The 19,212-nt window shown below is 40.6% G+C and overlaps 1 protein-coding gene across 2 annotated transcripts in view; it reads left to right on the top strand.

The window, feature by feature from the left end:
- Positions 1 to 19,212, top strand: part of KMT5B (lysine methyltransferase 5B) — a 36,918-nt gene that overhangs the window by 3,205 nt on the left and 14,501 nt on the right. The window contains exons 2-9 of one of the 2 annotated variants that reach the window (XM_035013444.1): positions 4,281 to 4,428; positions 8,855 to 8,923; positions 10,367 to 10,468; positions 13,196 to 13,361; positions 13,759 to 13,868; positions 15,377 to 15,543; positions 15,833 to 15,852; positions 15,934 to 16,070. In XM_035013444.1, the coding sequence (XP_034869335.1) occupies positions 4,281 to 4,428; positions 8,855 to 8,923; positions 10,367 to 10,468; positions 13,196 to 13,361; positions 13,759 to 13,868; positions 15,377 to 15,543; positions 15,833 to 15,852; positions 15,934 to 16,070 (919 nt within the window). The remainder of the gene's footprint in view (positions 1 to 4,280; positions 4,429 to 8,854; positions 8,924 to 10,366; positions 10,469 to 13,195; positions 13,362 to 13,758; positions 13,869 to 15,376; positions 15,544 to 15,832; positions 15,853 to 15,933; positions 16,071 to 19,212) is intronic. The other variant, XM_035013445.1, reaches the window with a different exon arrangement.

The following is a 19,212-nucleotide window of genomic DNA, read 5'->3' as shown; positions in this document are numbered from 1 at the left end:
TGTATAAAGGACCACCCAATGACAACAGAACGCATATTCTTCTTAGGTGCACATGGAACATTCTTCAGGGTAGACCATAGGCTAGGCCGTGCAACAAGCCTCAATAAATGTTAAAGGATTGGAATCATACAGTGTATATGTTCTCTGGTTACAATGGAGTAAAATTAGAAGTGAATAACAGAAATTTGAGAAAATCACAAATATGTGTAAATTAAACAACACACTCCTAAATAACCAATGAGTTGAGGAAGTCCAAAGAGAAATGAGAAAGTACTTCAAGATGATTGAAAATGAGGATACAACATACTAAAACTTACAGGATGCAGCTAAAGCAGTGCTTAGAGGAAAATTTATAGTTGTGAACAACTGTATTAAAAAAGAAGAAAGATCACTCTTCATCAGTAACCTAACTTCTTACCTTAAAACACCAGAAAAAGCAGAGAAAACTAAACCCAAAGCAAGCAGAAGGAAATAATAGAGTGGAAATTTACAAATAGAGAAGTAGAAGGACAACAGAAAATCAGCAAAGCTAAAAGTTGATTCTTTGAAAAAAAAAAAAAATCAACAAAATTGGCAAACCTTTACCCAAGACTAACCAAGAAAAAGAGAAGCCTCAAGAATGAAAGAGGGGACATTACTACTGCCTCACAGAAGTAAAAAAAAAAAAGGTTACAACTCAATATTGTGAACACCTGGATACCAACACATTAGATAACTTAGATTAAATGAACAAATTCGTAGAAAGAACAAACTACCAAAACTGATTCAAGAAGAAATACAACATCTGAATAAACCTGTAACGAGTAAAGAGGTTGAATCAGTAATTTTTTAAAAACACTGCTAAGAAAATCTCAGGCCTGGATGGCTTTGTTGGTGAATACTGGCAGATATTTAAAGAAGAATTAACACCAATTCTTCACACACTGTTCCAAAAAATAGAAGGTAAGGGAGCACTTCCTCATTCAATGAGACCACTATTATTATGCCACCAAAACCAAAGATATCACAAGCAAAAAATATCCAAAGAACTACAGACCAATATCTCTAAGAAATATGGACACAAAATCTTCACTAAAATACTAAGCAAATCCAGCAAGAAGTGGGAAGGGTTCTATAACATAAGCAAGTGGGATTTATCCCAGGAATGCAAAGTTGTCTTAATATCTGAAAATTAATGTAATACTACCACATCAATAACATGAAGGACAAAAACCCTAGGATCATTCCAGTAGATGCAGAAAAAGCATTTGACAGAATTCAACAAGACCCTTACAGGGTAAAAACACTCGACAAACCAGGAATAGAAGGAAATTCTTCAACCTGATAAAGGACGTCTACAAAAACCCACAGCTGATGTCCTATTTAATGGTGAAAGATTAAATGCTTTTCCCTTGAGATCGGGAACAAGACAATAATATCTGTTCTTACCACTTCTATTCAGCCTTGTGCTAGAGGTTCTAACCACAGCAGTTAGGCAAGAAAACTAACTAAAAGGCATCCAGATTGGAAAGGAAGAAGTAAAATAGAAGTAAAATAATCTGTTTGCAGATGACATGGTTGTGTATATAAAAAGGAATCCACTTAAAAGCTCTTGGAACTGATAAATGAGTTCAGCAGGATAGATCAATATGCAAAGAATAAAAGTATAAAACTTACACTCTGGAAACTACAAGTCATTGTTGAAAGAAATTTAAAAAGACCTAAATAAATGGAAAGACATCCCATGTTCATTGATTAGAAGACTTAATATTACGATGGCAGTACTCCCCAAATGATCTACAGATTGAACACAGTCCCTATCAAAATCTCAATTGGCTCCTTTGCAGAGAAATTGGCAAGCCAGTCCTAAAATTCTTATGGAAATTCAGGGGACCCAGAGTAGCCAAAACAGTCTTGAAAAAGAACAAAGATGGCACACATGCACTCCTCATTTTCAAAACTTAATACAAAACCACAGTGTTATTTTGGCATGTGGCTAGACATATATCGATGGAATAGATTCGAGAGTCTGGAAATGAACCCTCATGTTTGCAATCAGTTGATTTTCGACAAGCATTCCAAGAAAATTAATTGGGGAAAGAATGGTCTTTCAATAAATGATGCTGGAAAACTGGATATCCACATGCAAAAGGATGAAGTTGGACCCGACCTCGTAGTATGTGTGAGAAATTAACTCAAATGGATCAAAACCTTAAGTATAAAATTCCTAGGGAACATAAGCATACATTTTCATGATTTTGGACTAGGCAGTGGTTTCTTAGGACACTAAAAGCACAAGGAACAAAAGGAAAAATAAAAGATAAATTGAAATTCATTAAAGGTACAGACTTTTGTGCTTTAAGGGAAACATCAAGACCATGAAAAAAAACTCCCAGAAGGGAAAGAAAAACCATTTTCAAATCATGTATCTGGTAAAGGACTGGTATTTAGAATATACAAAGAACTCTTACAAGTCAGCAGTAAAAGACAAACTCCAATTCAAAATGAGCAAAGGAATCTGAATAGACATTTCTCCAAGATACACAAATGGCCAGTACGTGAAAAGATGCTTGAAATCATTAGTCATCTGGGAAATGCAAATCAAAACCACAAGCTACCACTTCACAGCCGCCAGAATGTGTCAAATTAAAGGGACAGATAGTAGCAGATGTTGGTGATGATGTGGAGAATTTAGAAACAATCATACACTGCTGGTGGGAATGTAAAATGGTGCAGCCACTTTGGAAAACAGCCTGGCAGTTTCTCAGAAGGTTAAACATAGAGTTACCATATGACCTAGCACTTCCACTCCTAGATATGGGCTTAAGAGAATGGAAGACATAGGTATACACAGAAACTTTTACATGAATGTTCATAGAAACATTGTTCATAATAGCCCCAAAGTGGAAACAGCCCAGTGTCCCATCAACTGATGAATGAACTAACAAAATGTGATCTATCCATACAATGGAATATTATTTGGCCATAATAAGGAATAAAGTACTGCTGTATGGTACCACATGGATGAACTCTGAAAACATTATGCTAATTGAAAGAAACCAATCACAAAAGATCACATATTGTCGACTCCATTGATACAAAATTTCCAGATCAGGCAAATCCATAGAAATAGAGAGTAGATTAGTGGTTGCTAACGGCTGGGGAAAGGGAAAATCGATAGTGACTGCTCATGGGTATGGGGTTTGTTTTGGGGGTAATGAAAATGTTCCAGAATTGATTGTGGTGATGGCTACACAGTTCTGTGAATACGTTAAAAACCATTAAACTGTACGCTTTAAATGGGTGAATTCTATGGTTTGTGAATTACATTTCAATAAAGAAAATAGAAAATATACCAACCTGGTTAGCTTTTACATACCTACGTGCAAATGGTTTGATTGCAAAACATATACTTACCTTCTGATAGGGACTTAGATGTTTAGTGTTCATTTGTTTTTTGAAAGAATGTAGAAAAGAAGGTTACCTCTCACTGTGTCTTTCATTCCTCCACACCTTAATTGTGAGAGGTTTAAGATTATACTGTTTGCATAATTAAAAGACTATCGCTGACCTACATGGCTGAGCACCGATGAAACTTCACCCGGACGAGTGTGGCCTTCCTGTCCTCTCTCTGCGCTGTGTTTCTTCCCCACCAAACCAAATTACTTCAGTTAGGTATCTCCGGCACTCCCCTGTTCTTATCCATTCGTTCAGAATTTGTTTCATACAGGCTGGAAATCGGCCTGTCATTCTCTCTACTTTCCCCGCTTCTGCCACCTAACTCTTCTAGTTGAGTTTCTGAACCCTTTGCCTGCCGGGTGGGGATGGTTCCCATCCACCTGCCCCAAAGCAGGCAGGTGAAGTGATCTCCTCAGGGCTCCTTTTGATCCTTGAGGTCCACCCTTCTGGCACTTAACTGCAGAGCGTTTCTTGTGCTCTACTTGTTTCCTCCCCCCTCCCCCTATCTGTAACGCCTCCTGATGCTGTCTTGCTATGGTAATGAGCATCCACTCATGCTATGGTAATGAGCATCCACTCATCCCGTTTCTCATCTTCCTCCAAGGGTCTAGTAAGGCATTTGAGCCCAAGATCTCTCACCTAGTCAGACCCTGTTCTTGGGAAACCTGATATCATCTACTAACCAAAATACTCTCCATTACTTACTGTATTTGGCTTTCTGTTTATGCAAAAGGTACTCAGCTCTTAATTAAACAGATTGAAACAAGTAATTTCAATTCTGAATTACTAGAATATAAGTAGTTTTCTATTTGAGTTACTTTTCTTTCTTCTTCTTTTCGTAGGTAATGGTAATTCGGGATTTGAAGGACAGAGTCGATATGTACCATCTTCTGGAATGTCTGCCAAGGAACTCTGTGAGAATGATGATCTGGCGACCAGTTTGGTTCTTGATCCCTATTTAGGTTTTCAAACACACAAAATGAATACTAGGTAATTGTAAGTCTTTATCCTGAAGTGGAGCAGATGATGATGTTGAATTTAAGAAAAGAGATGCTAATTTTACTTTTAGTCAGAATTTAAAATGACATTAAAGGAAAGATCTTTGCTGTAGAAGATTTTCTATATGTGAGCCAAGAAAAGCAACAAAAGCTTCCAAGGGTCTTGTCAGTTTTAATTCTGTGCTCTTATTTTATCTTAGGCTGTTTCTATTAAAATATAAAGCTGGAGGAGCATCTCATATTTTATTTTAAATGTTACTGATAATTATCTTAGCTGAAAGAAAAATCTTGTGAAACCTTGAAAATGTATATGATTTTTTTTCTGCTCAAAGTAGGTTACATCAGGGTTGTTTTCATGATTTTATTGTAGACTTTTCTTCTTTTAAATAATTGCAACTGTATATAGAGAATTTGGCCATCATGTTTAACCTTTGAGATTCAGCTAATCATGGGAAGAGTGAGTATTTTTAAAGATGTGCTTCTGTTCAGTACACAGATAAGAGATGCGTAAGTGCTTTATTGAGTATCACATGCCATCTGTATAAAATATGAGACTGAGCGCTGCCCATTGGGCTAAGAAGGCACCTGTATAAAATAGTATTACATTGCTTCTGAAATCTGTTACATTCTCTTAAACATCATCTTTCCCCCAAAAAAGGCCATTAGATAATTTCATAATTGCCACCGGACACTAAGTCAGAACTTCACAACTTTTCTTTACCTCTTAACTTGAGTGGCAAAGGGTTTTCAAGGCTGGTGGAAGAGCGTAACAGCAGGGACTGAGAATGTCGAGCCAGTTCTAGGGCCCTGATCCCTCCTACCTCCCTCACACTTGCACTGGTGTTTGTAGCTCCAGGGCCAGTGACAGCCCTAGAGGGACTTGATCACCAGGTGACTAGTCAGTCACCAATAGTGGGGGGAGGGAAGAATTGGTGAGTAAAGGTGACTAGAGGAAATCTTGTGCCATTTTTTCCCCTTTTAATTCGGTCCCTTGCTAGAATTTAAAACAAGAGACAGTGTGATTCATTTGTATCAATTATATTCTAAATCCAGAAAGAAGTAATTCAGATAAAAATTAGCCTTTTGTATTTTCTTTCTTCTTTTTTTTTTTTTAAGATTTTATTTATTTGAATGAGAGAGAGAGGGAATGAGCAGGGGGGAGAGGGAGAGGCAGACTCCCTGCTGAGCAGGGAGCCTGATGTGGGGCTCAACCCCAGGACCCCGGGATCATGACTTGAGCCTAAGGCAGCTGTCTAACCAACTGAGCCACCCAGGCACCCTGAGCCTTTGGTATTTTCATGTGATTTTCTGTCATCATAGACCTTTTCTTGCTATAAAATGAAGTGACAAGTTGATGTGGACTTGAGAACTTATTTAAATAGCTCCCTGCCATCAGAAGGATAGATACCTAAATTTTGTAAGTAGGCAGGTGGATGACTGTTGTCTGGAAAGTCAGCAGGACTGGATGCCCTAGTATCCAATTAAAATCTGGTCTGCATTAAGTCCATTTCCCTTCTTTCCCCAGTGAGGCTAGCACCTGTTCTCCTAGGAGGTCCTGATAATATTTAAGAAATGTGACTCACTTTCACATAATAGTCTTAGAGATACTCAGGGTATTACTGTAAAGGCCCATAATTATGACCTGGAGTCATCAAGCAAGAGAAGAAAGGTCATGTTCATTATGCCTTGTATACTGAGATATGGAAGCATGTAAGCCATCTTAGGAAGCATTGCATCAGAATTACAATAAAATTTTCAGTGGTTTAGGAAAGAATTCCTGTGTATTCGGTCCCCTCTCCCCCAGCCATTCTTTGTTCCAAAAGATGAGCAGTTACCTGTTAGTGGCTCCTGCAATAGGAAATAAGTCATATTTTTAAATAAAAGTCCTCCTTGACAACTGCTTCCCATAATTAGTTTTCATGTGAGTCACTTGGGGAGTCTTGTTCAGTTGTAGGTTCTGATTCAGTAGCTGTGGGCTGGGGCCTGAGATGCTCCATTTCTAACAAGCTGCCAACTATACTTAGAATAGCAAGGTCCTAGGCCATCTGGCCTACTGAGCTTTGTTATGATATAATGAGTGGATAAAAAGTTCCTTATCAGTAGTTTCCTAGCTTCATTTAAAAATGTGCAGTCTGGGGCACCCACATGGCATAGTCAGTTGAGTGTCCGACTCTTGGTTTCAGCTCAGGTTGTGATCTCAGGGTCGTGGGATCGAGCCCCGCTTTGGTCTCGGCACTCAGCACGGAATCTGCTTGAGAGTCTCTCCCACTCCCCCCTCCCTTCCATGCTCTCGCATACACGCTCTTGCTCTGTCTCTAACTAAATAAAATCTTTTAAAAAATAAAACATGCAGTCCTAAGATGTAAACTTCAGGGTTACTCCACAAATATTATTAAAATTCAAGACACTACTGTATCCAGATAACCCTAAATTAAAATGCAGGATCCTAAATTGGTTAAACCACATTAAACATTCAGAAGAAAACATCTGTTCGTATTTTTCAGTACAACATGTAATTCTACTCCTGGAGTTCCTAGAGCAGCCATAGGTGGTGGAGATGGTTGTGCTCTGCCCTTTCTAGAGCACCTTGGGCCGCGTGGCTGAGCAGGCAATGCTGCTGTGTCCCCGAGCACTGTCCATCTTTACTAGAGGTGTCATTTCAAAGGCCTTTTTTTTTAAAAAAAAGATTTATTTATTTGAGAGTGCGTGCATGTAGGGTGGGGGGGCAGAGGGGGAGAAGAGAGAGAATCCTCAAGTAGACTCCCCAGTGAGCATGGTACCTGACATGGGGCTCGGTCCCACGACTCTGAGATCATGACCTGAGTCGGACGCTTAACTGACTGAGCCACCCAGGCGCTCCCATTTCAAAGGTCTTTTTTTTTTTTTTTTTTAAGATTTTATTTATTTATTTCACAGAGAGAGAGAGAGCACAAGTAAGCAGAGTGGCAGGCAGAGGGAGAGGGAAAAGCAGGGTCCCCACCAAGCAGGGAGCCAGACACGGGGCTCAATCCCAGGACCCTGGGATCATGACCCGAGCCGAAGGCAGCCGCTTAACTGACTGAGCCACCCAGGCGCCCCTCAAAGGTCTTTTAACAGGCTTTTGTAAGCTACCATTAGGGAATACACAGAAGTTTTATTAATGAAGCTTGTTAATCTTAGTGAAAGGCGTACGTGTTCATTTAATCTTCGTGAACTTGAAAATAAAACTGTCTTCTAATTCTTCATCTTTTGAGCAAGAATTTATCAGAATGTTGACTTACGTCATTCTCAAAGATAGCATTTTATAGGAAATGAGGAAAATCAGTGGTGCTGCATTAGAATAATTTTGACTGTTTCTTAAATTATTAAGCTTATGGACTTCTCTTTGGGGTATGAAAGACATGACTGGAGCTTGGATCTTCACTGTCCAAGCTGTCTGTCACTTGTAAGAGTGATCTCCTCGTTCCCATGTTTGTACATCTGTAATTTGATTGTCCTTTTTCAGTTTCTCTGTTTTATGCCTTTTCCCCTCCCTCTACTTCTCACGGTGTGCCGTCAGAAACCATGTTCAGATACAGTAGATACTTCACAGCTTAAGAATTTCCCCAGCTCTGTTATGAATGCTTATGTTTTAATCTTGATAAATCCCTACATTTACAAACAAACAAGTTAGAGTTGTAGCATGACTATCTAGAAATGGTATAAAAAAAGTAGTAATTTCAATTTATTGGGGAATATTTCGATTTAGTTGACTTCTGTCCATTATGAAAATGAAATTCTTCCTTTTAACCAGAGAACAGAGTTGCTAGTTATGCCTCTGATTTTTTTTTTAATGTCTCTAATTTTTTAGAAAGCACGTGGACAGGTGATAGTGTAAAGCAGGGGTGGACGCCTTCCATGATGCCCCTTGTTGTAGGCGGCACGACTTGGAGGTTTCCGTCTCCTGGGGAGTGGGGGACGCTGAGCAGGAAATAACACGATGAAAAAATGGGAAGAATCCTCACAGGATTTTTGGAACTTTTCTCTCTTTTTCTAATCCAAATTATACTCGGCTTGTCTCATCCTTCTCCTGTTGTAACCATCTAATTTTAATTTTGCTTATTTATGTATTTGATTTTTCATATCCAGTATGGGGTGTAAATTTATAAATCACTTTAAATGTCACTTTAAAATCAAGCGCTTGATTAGAAAACAAAGACATTTTTAGGCCTTCTAACTTAATGCGATCAAGGGGGAAAGGATGTCGTGTGGGAAAGAGATTTTCGGCATCTTGGCCTTTGTTTATATGCTGAGTCTGCCCACAGCTTCACAAAGCTCTTGAGTGTCACAGCGTTTTAAGGACTTGTGGGACAACTAATATTGTGAGTCTGTTTCGAAGTTATAAATACAACTTATACAAATAGTTTTTATTGTTGTTGTTTGTTTTTGCATTTATATAGCGCCTTTCCTTCGAGGAGCTCAAGGCATTTTTCAAAATCTGACAGTTTTCCTCACAACAACCCTGTGAGGTAGGTAGAGTGCATTACAAACAATAATAAGATACCAGCTAACCTGTTTCAATCTTTATGATGTTCTTTTGTGTTAAGTAATTGGAGGTGTCAGCATAAACACGATTTTTAGAACATTTTGCAAACCTTTTAAAATAGTTTGATCATAGTAATAGCTGTATTTAAAAAAGCACTTGTACTCCATAACAGGGTAATTTTAAGAGAAAGCATTCATCAAAAGATCAGGAGTCACTCCCTGGGATTAGCTGAGCACTGATTGCAGGACTCAGCCAGGTATGTGTCTGGGGATTGTCTCCTTTCAGGTCCAGAAGGAATGAAGAGCTGTGGTTCTAGCATGATTCCTCAGCATCTACCAACTGTCCGTGTGCAGCTGAACTTTCTTCAGAGGGGGAAATGTGTTCACAATGTTGCCTCACCGTCTTCTTATTTTATATCTTAAATATTTGAGCATTTTCTCTCTTTTCCTCTCTCCTTCCCCTGCTCCCTTTTTTCTGTCCCCCTCTTCTTTCCCGCTCCCTCCAGTCAGCTCTTGGGTGTACATGCTAATGGAAGGGCACAGTAGTACATCTAATACAAATCCGCAACTTCCCTTCATTGCCACACTGGTCCCTTGGGTTTGGAAACAGAAAAACCAAATAGCAAGAAAACCTGGGAAGTCAGTCTCTGGAAAGAGTGGGGAACAGGTGTGTGGGAGTGTGAATTCATGTTTCTTTCTGCCCCTTTTAATAATAAATGACTTAAGTGACATATTTTTGTATTTCTTATACCAGCCATTGATCAGAGGTGTGGGAAGAGAACAATGTTTGGTTTATTTGAAGTTGTAAAGTTTGTATTAAGAGAGGGAAGGAGGGACATACTGATTTGGAAATGCCAAATTCCTGTCTCTTGCCTCCCCTGCCACGCTAATTGCCACTTCCCGGATACCAAATTCAAAAGTGTATATTTGTGTCCACCCCTTTCGCAGTCTCTGGCTGGGCTCTGTGCTGTGCTGTGCTCAGTCAAATCCTATTCTGATCATGAAGCACCAGAGGACCCTCAGAGTCGTACACGAGAGAGTAGAACTGGGCACAAGGCCGGGTAATAATAGTCCCTCCGTTAACAGCCCTTACATTAGGCCTTGTTTTCCTCATTTATGGAACAGGAGCATTGTTTCATATAACCTAAATATTCTTCTAGCTTTAAGAACCGTGGTGTGAGGATAGCTTTGTACAGTTTGCATGGTAGGTTTAGAATGATTGTGGTTAAGGAGAGGACAAAGGGTATTTTTCTCCTCAATAGTAGAAAAACACTTCACTGTTTTCCAGGGTCTTCAGTGCCTTTTTGCTCTGGCTCTATTAGTTGTAACAATCTTATGTTATTAAGTAATTTTATCTCCCCGCAGTATCTGTTATAATGGGATTTGACTTGAGCTGTCAGCCAGGTGATTTTGATGTACTTCTGTAGGATTATCGAAAACAACTGTCTCATCCCCTTCCTGTCTGCACCCAGAACCATTTCTTCCTTTGCCTCACTGTCATTTCACGCCTATAGCAGCCAACTGAGACAGTAAGTTCTGACAGTAAATTACATCTTAAGTGAAATAGGGGTTCTTGCCAGTGAGTAGTAGCAAGGGGCAGTTTCGGGGGTTTTGTTTGTGTTCGAAGCAGTAGAAGTCAGGAAAGCAGAAACAAAGGCAGACTATTACTAAATCGCAGGTTGGTTATTTTGTGTTGGTTTTAGCATATAAATTGTTTGGCATCATGAACAAAGAGTAAGCAAAAGTAAGGAGAGCTGACAGGCATTTTCAGAGAGGGAGGAACGTGTTTCAGGAAGTGGAGAGCACACAGAAGGCCTGTCAGGAATAGGCAGCATCCATTCCACGTCTGCAGCTTATTTTTCTGACATGTTCTCAAGAGCTTTAGGTGAATTTAGCCCTGACTTTGGCTTGCTTTCTAATGCATCAAGCCATGTGGTTGTTTTAAAACACATTGTCAACGTTGGTCGATTCCACGTTAAACTTGGAAAGATGGCTTGGCTGTTTCTGTGCTTTGTAGCCACTTAACATCATAGATGAGTCCTCATATTCATTCTATAAGTGAACTGTTGCTTTTCTGTTTCCTCCACAAAGCATGGGTTATCTGTTTCCCACCATTTCACATTCTGTCTTGCTCGAAGAGGAGGTGTGCCTTAGCTGACAGCTGCTGGGGCGTCTTGTCTGTCCTTCCTGTGCAGGGAACTTCATAGTGTAGCATTGCAGCACGGAGGGTTTAGGTTTTCTAAGAAACCCACTCTTGACAAAGTCGCTTGTGGTGGCTACAAGTAAGTAGTTTAGTGTTCTATCTGTGTGGAAGTATGGATGTTTCTACAATTCTGCAGGTGGTTTTTTTAGATCATTTTAACGGTGGTTCTCTGACACCGTATTCTGACAGCTTAGTTAAAGACCTTCTGAATTGTTTAAAGGACTTGCACTCACCTGCCTGTGAGGGCTGGTATGCTAATTGATTGAAATGGAAAATAATGTAGGGCATTGTCCGTTTATTCATATGATCTCTCTAGGATGTGCCTGAAGTCTTTCTCATAGTTCTGCTTACTAGTTGTGAGCAGCTTATTGACACTCTGGCTAGTTAGTTCCTAGCGGAGTCAGCTTGCATTTCTAGAGTGGATATGGGTCCTGTCCAGTAAACAGCATTCCCCCCACTCAGGGGCTCACGTCTTTCCTCTTCCTTGTTCTAGTACTTTCCCCCAATGTTGCTGGCCAAGCTGACTCTCTCAGCCCTTGTTCAACTCTTTGAATCCACCCTCATTAAGATCCTCTGCTTAGACTTCCCCTCACTTTGCCTGCTGCCTTTTGATTCTTTCCTGCCTATGGTAATAATCTGCTTTTTCTTTAGAAAGCTGAAATCACCACTTTCCTCACTGCCCACATCACTGTCAAATCCAAAACCCCTTCTCAAATAGACCTCACACCTCCGTTGGTTTCCATACTTGAAAGTGCTGTGGCATGTGGTTTGTGCCCTGTTAACTTGCAGTAGCATAACGATGCCTTGCTTAACCATTGGATGCATGTATGTGTCTCTTAGTCCCAAAGGGGTTTTCCATTCAAGAGCAGTGGTTGTGTCTTTGCTCATATTTTCCTCCACACCTCCACAGCGCCTAATAAAGAATCTGTGGTGAGATACTGTGGCTTAAAATCTCACTGAAATGTGATGGAGACCTTTATGATAGCCTACCTGGAAAAAAATTCTGCTTGGATACTTCCTTTGCTAGAGTTTGTGCCAGATCTTACTTCCATGTTAGTGTGTTCAGGGTTTGCAAGACGTGCAATTTTAATTGTTGGAGTAAGATGCGGAGTTCAAATATATTTTCTCCTCAGCCACTAATAGTTTTTTCTTCAAAGTTTATTTCAGTAGCAGTCTGGCTCCTTTTTTGTTGCTGGACATTCCAAAAACAAAACAAAAGAACTTTATTTGGGAAAATAAACCAAAGGAAATTGACATGAGAAGAAATTTTGAAATTAAGGTGCAAGTTACACATTTTACTGAGAGAACACAGCTTTAGAATAAGGGGCTTTACAAACAGAAGTCTTTTTTGGACCACGATTGTACAGTATTCTGAAAGCATGGCTGGTTTTATTATAGAAGCCTTTCAGAATTCTACCCCGACAGTTTTTTCTTTGAAATCACCAATTTAGCAGTATCACCGCTAGAGTTGTGCTTTTTGCAAAACTCTTTGCTCTCTGAATGCAGTTATCAAAGATTAATTTGACATGGGTGTTAGAACATCAGGGTGTATTTCGGGACCTCTTGGGATACTAGTTGGTTTGGGATTTTTCTAACTGTGCACATACAGAATGTTGTTTATGGCATGATTTTGTTTGCTTTATCCCTCTGAAGCTCATTGCCTTGCACTCTTCTGGCTTGAATTCTGCATGTTTTAAAAAAAATCTTGTCATTCTAACACTCAATTAGACACATTCTGTTCTAGATCTTTTGTACCATCCAAAGTATATGGCTAGTATGAGCCTGAATCAGACAGCTTTCGTTTGAGTCATCTGGTCATTTATCAGTTCAATGAGGTAATAGTAAAATAAGAATATCAAAGTATAGTTTGAAGAAAGAGAAGTTCTAGTTCCTGGTGATCGCTATTACTTGAGCATAATTCTCAGGATTATTGATGATTATCTTTTGTTAAGTCTGGCTGTTTTTAGTTTATTAATCTCTTATCTCAGGAACTCGCAACAGTGGCCCAGGGATGATAGCAGATAACTAAAGTGAATGTTTTGATTTTGTTCAGATTTCGGCCTATTAAGGGAAGGCAAGAAGAACTAAAGGAAGTCATTGAACGTTTTAAGAAAGATGAACACTTGGAGAAAGCCTTCAAATGTTTGACTTCAGGCGAATGGGCGCGGCATTATTTTCTCAACAAGAACAAAATGCAGGAGAAATTATTCAAGGAACATGTAGGTTTATTGATAAGATTAATACTGTTTTTCTGTTTGGATAAGAGTGGAGAAAACTAAAGCTTAAATTTTAGTGAACTTGAAACTTTAAATCAATTTTACATAAAGCTGAGCAATGTGAAGTTCTAATCATACATAAGATCGTTTGTATGACTTTCCAAAGAGAAAACTTTGTCATCTAAAGGTGAAATTTACTGTGAACTTTTAGAGGAACTTGGCCAAGCTTCTAGGTACTCAAATATGTGAAATTTTAAAGTAACAACAGAGTTTGTTACTTAACGATCTTTAATGTTTTATGTTGTTGGTGATGGTTTGCTTTTATAATTCTGAGCAAGTCTAATTGGATAAACAATTCAAAGTTAATATTCTTTTTTTTTTTTTTTTTTTTCTGTTTTAGGTATTTATTTACTTGCGAATGTTTGCAACTGACAGTGGATTTGAAATACTGCCTTGTAATAGATACTCATCTGAACAAAATGGAGCCAAAATCGTTGCAACGAAAGAGTGGTAACTATTATACTAGTATAACCCGTCATGTCATCTTAGTTAAAGTTCTCTTGTAAATAACTGTGGAAGTGCTAAGAGAGTTGTGGGAAGCAGTGAAGCCAGGCTCACCCTAAAGGAGCCATTGCAGGGCCAGGGACTTGGCCCAGGGACCTGGGTCAGGACAGTGAAATGAGAAATCGGAGTTGAACCAGATCTGTCCCTAAGCCACCGTGCTTTGAGTCTGAGTGCGGCTCGGTGACGAGGCTGCTGGAAGCGTGTGGGCGCCAGGGCTGGAGAACCTGGCTTTGAGAGTTCGTCTCCTGCTGGCCTAGAGGAAGGTGGGCTGTGAAGCCTTAATGATCCTAGGAATTTCACAGGTGGAAATTTTCTTCTGTGTTGCCTGCCTGAATATATACACAGACATAGATGTGCCCATTTAAATAAGGGTAGTGAAGTGGAGCCCAGGTAGGAGGGATGAAAGCCATTCATGAGAGAGAATATTGGATTATATGTTTCCTCTGATGCCTGTTCCTACCTTATCTCTCAGAAGAAGGAACATGTTGCCCCTCTCATAAGCTACCCTCAATACCCTCAGTATTTTTTACAGCAAAAATGTTAGAATCGGGTACCTGAAAATGGGATGGCCAAAGAGTAGCACACCCAGGCCTCTGGGATAGATGTGTGCTTGTGAGCGTACATGGGAATATATCGAGCCTGCTCCCCAGCTCCCCTGGCTCCCTGTGTTGTCGGCGGACGTAGAGCTTTGGGGTCTTGTCTTCTAGGGCTGGGCTGTCCAGTGCGGTGGTTACCAGCCACTCGTGGCTCAGTGTGAACTGGGAAGTGTTGTCCGTGTGGTTTATGTGCCAGATGCTATGCTAAACTGCAGTCCTCATTAACATTTCTGCTGGAATAGGATTGGGGGTATATTGGGTTAAAACCTATGACTAGAAGTAATTTCGCCTGGTTTTTCCTTTACTTTCTTAATGTGGCTGCTAGAACACTGAGGATTCCGTGTTTGGCTTCCATTACATTTCTCTTGGATGGTGCTGCTCTAGAGGGTGGCATCCCATTCCTGGGTCCCTGTGACTTTTTCCTCCTGCTTGTCTCTGTCTCCCTTTTTATTTATTTATTTATTTATTTATTTTATTTTTATTTATTTTTTTAAATTTTATTATGTCTCTGTCTCCTTCATCCACTGTCAGCAAGTTGAATTGAGGGCAGCGGGTATTTGCATCCTTCCTGCCTGCAAAACATGACACTGCGTGCTGCAGGGGATTCAGAGACAGAGGTTAGCGCAGCTTCTGGCCTCTCGTAGCGAAGAGGCAGCTAAGCAGGCAGCCGTGGCTCGAGGCTGTGGGGCTTCCGGGGAGGGCGAGGACATAGCCCGGTGGAGGTCCCAGGGGCTCAGCTGATAGACACACAGCTAGGCTTTCTCAATTCCTGGTATTGATTGGACAGGCTTATTTTATTAAAAGAAGCCTTGTTACTTATAATTACTAGTAATTTTTAACATGACATATTTTAAATAGGAAACGAAATGACAAAATAGAATTACTGGTGGGTTGTATTGCCGAACTTTCAGAAATTGAGGAGAACATGCTACTTAGACACGGAGAAAACGACTTCAGTGTCATGTATTCCACAAGGAAAAACTGTGCTCAGCTCTGGCTTGGCCCCGCCGCCTTTATAAACCATGGTAAGCTGTGCTTCTCGGGCGGGCGTGAGTGGCGGGCAGGACTGCTAAGACTTAGCATGGCCTTGTCAGACCGTCAAACCTCGTCTCCCTTAACAGGAGGTTGGAGATGGAACCTCTTGATCTTTCCCCACCAACTTATTAAATAAATAATCCTGTAGTTGAACTCAAGACCTAAACTTCTATCAAAAGTTGTAAAATTATGTGGAAAGCTTATTTCAGATTTCTGTAATTGTTCGTGTTTCAGATCTTATCTACAGTTAATTGACTTTATCTTTTGGACATTTTTCAGATTGCAGACCTAACTGCAAGGTAAGTGGAGACGTTTTTTTATTTCAAGTGTTTTGTTTCTGCCTCATGTATGAGTTTCTTAATAAGTCGATTGTATTTCAGTTTGTGTCGACTGGTCGAGATACGGCGTGTGTGAAGGCCCTGAGAGACATTGAACCTGGAGAAGAGATTTCTTGTTATTACGGAGACGGGTTTTTTGGAGAAAATAATGAGTTCTGCGAGTGTTACACTTGCGAAAGGTAGAGTATTGAGTAAGGTGGTTGTGGCATGAGCTGAGGTCACTTCCTCCTCATTTGCACGCAGGGGTCGTCCTCTGTGTTCCGTAGCCTTGCACCCAGCGCGGCGTGAGTCAGCAGCCAAAGATGAAGAGCTCTTTAGGGACCTTGGCACCTCAGCCTTTAAAGTCTTACTACCAGCTTATTGTTTTCTGAGTTGGTCAGAATACCAATGTGCCTAAAGAGAGAATGGGAACACACACACACACACACACACAGCGCCAGAGTGGGGTTGCCCAAAAAATGGCAACTGACATTCACCACCACAGATAATCATGTAAAAACCCTGAAGTTGTCTTGGGTATTAACAAGCTGTGGCTTCTGGAATTTTTATGGGTTTTGTTTGTTTTAATTTTTTTATTTGAGTGTAGTGGACACACCACAATACGCTAGTTTCAGGTGTACAACATAGTGATTCGGCCTCTCTGTATGTTATGCTATGCTCACCAAGGAATTCTTCTGTTTTGATGTCCATACTTTTCGTAATTCCTAAGTTCTGTCTCTTCCTTAATAAGGTACCTCTTGTGTCCCGTCAGGATTCTGGAGTCCTTGTAGAAATCCCCCAGATCGGACTTAGCAGGACTCCTGGTTTCCACTCACTCGCTGCACTGGTTTCTGCATAGAAGAGCTCCCAGAGGCGGCCTCACCAGGGCGGCCTCACGAGCTTGTCTCGCTGGCGCTGCGGGAAGGCTTCTGTCACGAAGCAGTGCACGTTGGCATAGGGCCATACAGCAGAGCAAACCTGGGTTTGTGGAGTCTGTTTTCCTTACCTTGTGCTGTGCTGGGCGCTTCACTAACCCTGACTCACTCAGTCCCCGCGGCCATCCTGTGAGAGAGAGTACCAGTGATAAGTCCACATTGCAAGGACAGACACAGAAGTGTCTGAACCCGGGGCAGCTGAACTCCAGCGCCCTTGTTCTGCCCACTTCATACTACTTTTGCAAATATGAGCAGGACTGTCCGGTAGTGCTCCTTCTCCCTCTGAAAACACCCAGCCTGTAGCCAGCCAGCCTCGGGGGAGGGAGTGAATGCCCCAGAGGCCCCACTCCCCTTCTTTCCAGGTAGCTGGCAGTATTGTCCCATGTCACGAGAGAGCAGAAGCACGGAGTCATGGTACTACTCCAGCCGCTTCTCTCCCATCATCGGGGTCCTTGCCATAAGGAATGGCAGAAAACCTCTTTCTGGTCGTGCTGAATATTTGTCCCCCTCCCTTTTTGGGGGTGGTGGTGTAAAAAGTTTATCATTTTCTACATAAAAAATGGTTTGAATGTTGGTTAAATCTTAGAACAGCCCACAAAAAGACCTTTAATCCATGAAGTAGTTTAATTATACTTGAATAATGCTTCAAAAATCATTTTCTAGGGAAAGCATATAGTGTAGCACTTAAGTGCCTAAGATCTGGAACTTGCATGAGTTGAAATCCTGTGACTGCACTTCATTATTACCTACGTGATCTTGGGTGACTTAGCTGCTTTTTGTGCCTTAATTACCCCATCTATAAAGTGGAAATAACACTAGAAGCGGTCTCACAGGGTCACTATGAGGATTAAATTTATTATTTCCTGTGAAGCACATAGAACAGTGCACAGCTAATACTCAGATGTTAGCTATCAGGTTATTTTGTGGTTTCTGGTTATTTGCCCATTAGAGTGTAAGCTCCATGAAGGCAGAGATTTTTTTTATCCTTTCACTTACTACTACTATATCCCCAGCATCCAGAACAGCGCCTGGCACTAGTAGGTTCTTCATTAAGTATTTGGTCACTGAACGAATGCATGAACAAACGAACGGGGCAAATAGGATGCTAAATAAGCTTTCAGAGGCTGTCCTGAGAAATGCAGCCACATATTCAGGATTCCGGGCCAAGCCTGAAACAGCTCTTTTACCAGTCTGGAATTGCATATATCAGCCTGTTTCTCAGACACATTAGTTCTCTGTGAGCCTCAGTTTCTCACTGGTCAGATGGGGGTGATCCTGTCTCCTCCACAGGGTTAGTGTGAGGAATGGATAGATACACAAGTAGATCCATTTTTAATGGAAAGGCTTACTCCAAACAGCAGCCACGGCTCTTTTCAGACTATTTGAGCACTTTGATTTAAAGGTTGATTGCAAATATTCTTGAAATTCTTAGGAACACCTAAGAGGGTAAGACTAGTCAAAGGGACTCATTCAGTTATTCATCAGCTATTAATTGAATAACTGACTTAGTTAGGTCTAGTACATGCCGAGTAAACAAGACTAGCACAATGCCAGATGTGAGAGCAGTGCAGGGACATGCACACATGCGCTCTGCCAGGGCTGCAGGATGAGAAGAGGTGGCCCCGTGAAGAAATCAGTGAGCAGAAGGTTTACAAAGGCACTGAGATCGTGGGTGAAGCATCCAGGATGCATTTGATGCACGTTTCTGACTATAACCGTCCTGACAATCACTATCATGAATGTAGTATGTTCATAAGTAAGTGCTGCGGATCTTACTGTAGAAAATGTGAGGAATAAAGTCTAATGAAGGACCAAAAAATATGAAGGATTAGATTATTTTTAAGTTTATATAGAAATATGTCTGATGATAGCCAAGGAAAAATTTCTCAAGTATAGTTAGAGGAGATTTGCATTAACAGATACCAAAAGTAACTAGGAAGCAGTTGCGATCAACATTTGATGCTATTAGCCCAGAATTGGACAAACAGAAAAAAGGACACGAACAGAGGCCTGAAGCAGCGGCGAGTGTGTGTGAGATCTGATATCACATACAGGGAAATGATGATTTGTCTAATGAATGATGTTAGTATCATTCACTGTGCATCTGGAAGAAAACCAAGCTAAGTTCAAGATGGGTTAAAGATTGAAATTTTAAAATACAATGCAAAATTGTTAGAAAAATATTAGTAGAATATCTGTCTAACCTTGGGGTGGTAGAGATGTTTTGAAAGAAGTAAGGTAAAAAACAGTGAATACGAGAATGTTTGAAAGGTCAAAAGTAAAATCAAAGACAATTGATGAACCAAAGGGAAAACGGTACACATGTGGCAGAGTTAATAATCCAAATAACAAAAAGCTCCTAGAAGCTCATAAGGAAAAGACAGACTCCAGAAGAGAAAGGTAAGGA

The sequence above is a fragment of the Mirounga leonina genome, unplaced genomic scaffold (genome assembly GCF_011800145.1).
Source record: "Mirounga leonina isolate KUSES-001 unplaced genomic scaffold, KU_Mleo_1.0 Mir_166, whole genome shotgun sequence".
In the NCBI taxonomy this organism is placed as follows: Eukaryota; Metazoa; Chordata; class Mammalia; order Carnivora; family Phocidae; genus Mirounga; species Mirounga leonina.
Note: the sequence above shows the minus strand (reverse complement) of the source record. Positions and strands in the feature narration are given on the sequence as shown.